Source organism: Cryptomeria japonica, chromosome 11 (genome assembly GCF_030272615.1).
Source record: "Cryptomeria japonica chromosome 11, Sugi_1.0, whole genome shotgun sequence".
Taxonomy (NCBI): Eukaryota; Viridiplantae; Streptophyta; class Pinopsida; order Cupressales; family Cupressaceae; genus Cryptomeria; species Cryptomeria japonica.
The window spans coordinates 168017739-168025265 of NC_081415.1; the positions used below are offsets into that span (position 1 = coordinate 168017739).

General features: G+C 36.6%; 1 protein-coding gene across 1 annotated transcript; it reads left to right on the plus strand.

The window, feature by feature from the left end:
• The first annotated feature begins 796 nt into the window (after positions 1–796).
• On the plus strand, positions 797–4522 carry LOC131036906 (putative receptor-like protein kinase At3g47110). The gene is made up of 2 exons (XM_057968917.2): positions 797–3643; positions 3761–4522. The coding sequence occupies exons 1-2, from the start codon at positions 961–963 to the stop codon at positions 4102–4104; spliced, it is 3027 nt and encodes a 1008-aa protein (XP_057824900.2). The 5' UTR covers positions 797–960; the 3' UTR covers positions 4105–4522.
• Positions 4523–7527: the final 3005 nt, after the last annotated feature.

The window sequence follows — 7527 nt, forward strand, 5'->3', positions numbered from 1 at the left end:
CATCAACAAAAGCCTCAACCCCAAGGAACAGAGAATAGACAGGCACAACACCCATCATAGAAAGCATGGAGACCTTCCCCCACCGCCAAAGTACGCCAAGCACCACCTCACACTCCCACTAGCACCAACGCCAGAAGGAAAAAAGGTAAGCATCGGCAGAAAAAAGACTCTGTCGACAACAAAACAGAGGACCAAAAGGATTTTTTGTCAATAGACTTATTGTGGATTATAATGAAGAATTTGTTCAATACTGTTGAAATTGATAATATAAAATGTTGTCTATTTACTGAATTGTGATAACGCCAGAAGGAAAAAAGGTAAGCATCGGCAGAAAAAAGACTGTGTCAACAACAAAACAAAGGACCAAAAGGATTTTCTGTCAATAGACTTATTCTAGATTATAGTGAAGAATTTGTTCAATACTGTTGAAATTGATAATATAAAATGTTGTCTATTTACTGAATTGTGATAGTTGTAAAGAAGAAATCTCAGCAATCAACAACAAATATATTCAATGTAATCAATTTCTAAAGTTAATCATTTACATAGTTTGTAAAATATTTAGCACAATTTAAAATTCTATTTTCCATTCATGTGTATTCATTTTTTTACATTTCAAAATCAATTCATTTATATTATAAATAATAATTATTACTAAAAAAATATTTTAAAGTTTTTAGAATTATTACATCTTCAAATATATTATTGGAAGTACTATCGACGCCTCCTTTTAGTAAAGTAATATTTAGTTTTGTTGAGCCGATTATGGACTGTGGAAAGGTCATGTGGACAAGCATGGAAACCTACAAGCTGAAATTTTGTGACCCCAAACTGCACGTCGAAAATGCGTTGAAGTTTTGTTGAAATCAACAACATGGAGGTTATAAGAGAAGAGAATTTACTCAGATCTTCTTGAGCTCTGGCTTTACATCCTTGATCAATAGCACTCAGTTCAACAAGATGCATCCTCTGTTTGGAACGTGTTTTACTCTGTTTCTTTTTCTATTGCCTTGTACCTGCAAAATTACTGATGAGCAAAGTCTTATAGAGTTCAAGAAGTTTATCACTCTAGATCCTCTGAATTCCTTGGCCAATTGGGGCCCTACTATTCACTTCTGCAATTGGACTGGAGTTACTTGTGATTCAACAGGCAACAGGGTACAATTGCTTGAGCTGGGAGATATGGAATTAGGGGGTTCCATCTCTCCTTCAATTGGTAATCTCTCATTCCTCACACAACTTGATCTACATAACAACAGTTTTGTAGGCCGAATTCCGGAGGAAACAGGCAGACTTCAACGCCTAAAGGTTCTTTATCTTTACACCAATCTATTGGAGGGCTCCATTCCAAAGAATTTGACTTCCTGCAAGGAGTTACAAGAATTGTTACTCCCTGACAACCAGTTTACTGGAACAATTCCTCCAGAGCTAAGTATGCTTACAAATCTCCAAGACCTTTCGCTCGGCTCCAACAATATTTCTGGTAAAATCCCTTCCTCCTTAGGAAATCTCTCTTACCTAGAATCATTTTATATAGCAGATACCGGCCTTGAAGGTCACATTCCACCTGAATTAGGAAAGCTATCCAGCTTGATCTCTTTTCTGTTGTTTGAGAATCCTCGTTTAACAGGCCCTATTCCCTCGTCAATCTCAAACAATTCAGGATTAGTAGAACTGGGTCTTTATAGCAACAACTTGACTAGTACTATCCCACCTGAATTGGGCAAGCTCTCTCGCCTTAGAGTTCTATATCTATGGGACAATCAACTGAAAGGCACCATCCCACCCACAATTGCCAACTGTACACAACTGATTGACCTGGATTTGGAGCTCAATCATCTCAGTGGAGAAGTACCATTAGTGCTGAGCAGGCTTTCACATCTGCGATTCTTGAGCCTTTCATCTAATCAACTAGTCAGCGGGAGCACTCTCACCATCCCCATTCTTAAGGCCCTCCATAATTGCACTAGCCTCAATAAAATATGGATTGATCAAAATCATTTGACTGGATACTTGCCAGAGCAGCTCCCCACAAATCTCTCTCTTTTGGTACTAGATGGTAATAAGATAACAGGAAGTATACCTTCATTTATTGCCAACATAACCAATTTGGGAGATCTTTATTTGTCTTCCAATCTCCTTACAGGCAGCATCCCATCTTCTCTTAGAAGCCTTCATAAGTTGCAAAGACTTTTGTTGGACAACAACAACCTAGAAGGAAACATACCCACTGAGATTGGAGAAATGAAAAGCCTTGGAGAGCTATCACTGAGCCATAATATGCTTTCTGGAGGAATCCCTGTTACAATTGGTCGCCTTCAACAGTTAACACATCTTGTGCTTAACCACAACCGATTCTCCGGGAACGTCCCTGCAAGTTTGGGAAAATGTTACAATTTGCAATTGCTAGACCTCTGCAACAATCAGTTCACAGGACGTATCCCCGATGAAGTGGCCAGTCTTGCTAATTTACAGTTCTATTTCAATTTGTCCAGAAACTCATTTCAGGGATCTCTGCCTCTGGAAATCGAAAAGATGATTCATGTTCAAGCTATTGATGTTTCAGCTAACAGGTTAAAAGGTAAAATTCCAGCCACTCTGGGAAGCTGTGAAGAACTTGAATATCTGAAGCTTTCATCAAATGAATTTGAAGGCCCAATACCAGATTCTATCAGTGAGTTAAAAAGTCTTGTCAGTATGGATCTGTCTTCCAACAAACTTTCAGGTTTGATCCCTGTCACTCTAAAGTCGCTGAATATGCTTCAAATGTTGAATTTCTCTTTCAATAACTTCAGCGGAGAGATCCCAAAAGAAGGCATCTTTAAAAATTTGACAGGTGATTCATTTATGGGGAATATGTTTTTGTGTGGGGAATGGGTGCAATTACGTCCATGCCCTGTTCGCCATACTCAGCCTCAAGACCACAACAACAGAATTAGAATATTAGCACCAGTGGCAGGAACCGTTATTTTCCTATTCTTTTGTTTATTGACCTTGGGACTAATTTACAAGAGGCGCAAGAACAAATGTGATGTTCATAGTGAAATCTTGCCTCTGAAACTTGTGGATGACAGGGGGGTTTCCTATCAAGAAATTGTTAAAGCCACAGATGGATTTAACGAGAAAAACCTGATAGGGAGTGGTAGCTTTGGCTCAGTGTACAAGGGCATTATGGCTGATGGTAGAGTGGCCGCTTTCAAGCTTTTAAATTTGCAAAATGGGGAAGCCATCAAGAGCTTCTGCAGGGAATGCAAAGTGTTGGCAGAAGTCAGGCACAGGAATTTGGTAAAAATCATATCCTTCTGTTCGGAATTTACATACAAAATATTGGTTCTAGAGTTCATGTCTAAAGGAAATCTGGAGACACTTTTGCATTCTAATATTAAATCACTGACCTTCATTGAGATATTGAACATAGCAATCGATGTTATCCATGGATTAGAGTATCTCCACCATGACTGTTTTCTACAAATTGTACATTGTGATATAAAACCGAGCAACATTCTTATGGACGAGGAAATGACAGCACATGTAGCAGATTTTGGCATTTCCCGAATAGTTTGCGGTGTAGACACCAGTACCAGTGAGTCGGGAAGTGATTCCACTCTATCTCTGAAAGGATCCATGGGCTACATTGCACCAGGTATTGCTTTTGGCTATGCAATTATACTCCTCTTTGTCTATCCTCTGTCCATTGCCTAACGGCTAGGATTCTATACACAATCTAACCAGATTTTTTTATTTTGCTTTTATACTGCAGAGTATGGAATTGGTGGGAAGGTATCCACGAGGGGTGATATTTACAGTTATGGTATTATGCTCTTGGAGATGGTAACCAGAAAGAGTCCAACTAATGAGATGTTTGTGGGAGGATTGAACCTCCACAAGTGGGTAAGCATGCATTTTGATAACAAATTGGAGGAGATTGTTGGCATCAGAATGATGAAGGATATAGGAGAGAATGAAATAAATCAATGCCTCATTCCTCTCCTATTTATTGGGTTAGAATGTTCGAAGGAGTCCCCTAGTGAAAGACCCACAGCTAGAGAGGTGGCAGGTGTATTGAAAACAATCAGGAAGACGCACTTTGATGTTAAAAATTAAGTTTTAGTTGTTAGTCTTAAGTTAATTATGCTGGTTCTAAAATAAGTTTTACATGTTAGCTATGCTGGTCCTAAAATAAGTATTCGATGTGTGCTATGTTAGCTATGCTGGTTGTAATAAACTGATTTTAACAATTGAGTCCTGTTAGCAATTAAAATTATGTCAGTTGTATTCGTTATATTAGTTGTGAAAATCTTTGACGAGTTATGTTTAAAACAATTCACAATGTTCTTGTCCAATAAAAAGGACGATTAAGTTATACAAAGTAGGAGTACATAATGGTAGCCCAGAATGATACATAACAGCTATAGAGGTCAGTTGCTCTTGCAACACACAAGATCGTGCATTCTTGCCATCATTAAATACAATTGATGTATGCCATACACTTTTTTCAATTGAAGATAAATAATTATAAGAATGGGTTTTGTGTATTCATGAGGCCGTGAAAGCAATTTTGTTTGTTATCTCCAAAATCTAGGGCAACTCCAAATGAAGCCTATACACCAGATCTTATGATAGGATTAATGGCATCGTAGAAAGTTTGGTTCGCATTGCCCAGCCTGTTAGAGGCATTTAATAATATAATTGAACTCGTGCAATTGAGGAGGCACTTCATTTATTTTTAGTCTATGTTTATGGAGATGAATGTAAGATCTGGATGAATATAATGTCATTAATGATGCAACAATTTGTCAATGTCAATGTTGTTGGGTATATGAAGCCCAACAGTCACATGGCTGTTTGTCTTCCCCAGAAGACTCTTCATTTCATATTTGATATGTTTATATAAATGGTTGTGTGCAGCCCATACATGATGTACTGTGTAATTGGATATTGGTTAATAAGAATTCTCCTTGCATTTCTGGTGGACGTAGCCACTTAGTGGTGAACCATGTTAATCTTGTATCTTGAGTTCTTTGTTATGTTTATTATTCTTTCTGTTGTTTTCTGTTCATTATTATGTGTTTTCTCTGCTCGTTTTTAAACTAACAATTGGTATTAGAGCTATGGTGAAATGTTGAGCAGAGATGGGATCTAATTGGATAGTTGATCATGGAGTTGGATGTTTTTATGTTATCAATAAACAGGCTGAAGTTTCAGATGATTAGGTTGAATTAGATGATAAAGTCGAATCAGTCATCAAAAAATTTCTTGGCAGTCTAGACTCGGTAGAGAGTGATGTCCAACTGGAGGATGAAACCAAACATCATTGGTGGGATGGCTGGAAAAAGGAGGAGACTTTGGCTGAAGAAGAAGAGGGTTTGTTTTATTCGCTTTTTGAAGAAGAGACTGGTTTGTTTCCCTTCCAAGATGAGGAGGATGCCTCTCCAGGTGAGGAGGATTTAGTCTTGAATCTAGCGAATGAGGATGACCCAGAAGAAGAACAGGCAGATTGCAGAAGTGATGATTTATCGTTGCAGATTGCAGTAGTGGAGGCAGAGTGGAATGCATTGATTGTAGTTACTGCACAAGTTTCTTCACAAATTCATTCAGTGAGGCAACTGTGAGAATTGGGAGTGATGTTTGTAAGCTATTCAAACCTGTACAAGAGTTTATATTTGGGTATTAAAATTTGATAGTGGTGATCTTCTAGATAATCTATTACGAGGGAGCACAAAAGCAAGAGACTTTGATGGAGGAGTGTATTATGCATCTACATATAGTAGTGTTCCTGATTATGGATTACCGGATGAAGTAGCTAGAGAATATGTTTTTAACTCTGATTTGACTTGGAGAAGATTAATTCACACTGTTCATGAACAGAGTTTGGCGATATTAAAATCTTCTCAAGAGCTGGTTGTAGTATGAGCGTTGGAATGGAGATGCAGAGAATGTTATAGGCTGTGCCGGTTGGACTTCACAGGGGAGATTGTTGGGTATATGAAGCCCAACAGTCACATGGTTGTTTGTCTTCCCCATAAGACTCTTCATTTCATATTTGATATGTTTATATAAATGGCTGTGTGCAGCCCATACATGATGTACTGTATAATTGGATATTGGTTAATAAGAATTCTCCCTTCGTTTCTGGTGGACGTAGCCACTTAGTGGTGAACCACGTTAATCTCGTGTCTTGAGTTCTTGTTTGTTTCTATTATTCTTTCTGCTGTTTTCTGTTCATTATTATCTATTTTCTCTGCTCGTTTTTAAACTAACAAATGTCACATTAAAATTTAGTCAAGTTTCAATTTCAAACAACTAAATAGATTGGCAAAAGCACTTTTTTCGGAATGTTTAGTTTTGAAGTTTTATAAACCATTCAAGTTTTTTTCTTTTTCTTTTTGTGCAGTAGTTCATTAAAAGAAGTCAAAAAAATATTCCAAAAGAGCAATTAATTATAAAGTGAGTTTTATTTTGTTGCCACGTCGATTAATGACAAACAATCAGTACAAAACCCCCCCTAAATCTGTACTTCCTCTTGAACTAAGAGGATTTAGCCACCACTATCAGCTTCTATATTAGATATTCAAATGTCTCTTTTGCAAGAAATTATGCAATGATGTCAACAATTTTCTCCTCTATTTCAACATACTCTAGCTTTTCTCTCAAAAAATGTTACTGAGTTAATATTTTCTTTGTCACTGAATCTATTATTGGATTCTATGAAATGTTAATAGCAGTTGTATTATCACAAAGAATAGGAATGGCCTCTTAAAATTCAATCTTTACTCATGAATGATACTTGAGTGCAAGAAGAAACCATTACAACATACTCTGCATCTGCTATAGATAAGGATAGTGAATTTTACTTTTTGCTCAACCATGATACAAAGACTATCACAATGAAAGAATGCCCTGTTGCTTGTACTCTTGAAATAATCTACATTTGTGCTCTTAAGATACCATAGTCTGAAAAATAATGTAGCTTTCAAATATCTGAATATACTTTTTACTTCTTTTACATAAGTTTACCTAGGTTCTTCTTGAAACCTTTTCACCATTCCTACTACTTGCATTATATCTAGTACCTACCAGACAACAAACTTCCAATCACAAATCTATACAAAGTCTAATTACATGAGCCATACTCGTCATCTTTAATCAATTTACACATTGTAACATAGGTATACTCACTAGTTTGTAGTACTCCATAATTAATTTGTTCAAGATTTCTTTCACTTACTTGGTTTGTGATACGAATATATCTTTATCTGACTGAGTGACTTGTAAACCAAGAAAGAATGATAACTCAGCAAGCATTGAAATCTCAATTTCTTTTTGAATTATATCTCTAAATGCTATGCACATTTTACAACAGTTTCTTCCAAAATGATGTTATCAATATAAATAACAACAACTAATAATTTATTAGCTTTAACTTTAATATATAGGTTGCTATCGACACTAATTTTCTTGAAGTGCAATTACTTGTCTAAACTTGAATATCATGCACTTGGAACTTGCTTGAGTCCACAAAGGGTT

Bases quoted from the DNA above. Each gene is read 5' to 3' on its own strand.
- LOC131036906 (XM_057968917.2), top strand. From the start codon at position 961: ATGCATCCTCTGTTTGGAACGTGTTTTACTCTGTTTCTTTTTCTATTG. The intron at 3,644-3,760 runs GTATTGCTTTTG...TTTATACTGCAG, and splicing joins CATGGGCTACATTGCACCAG to AGTATGGAATTGGTGGGAAG.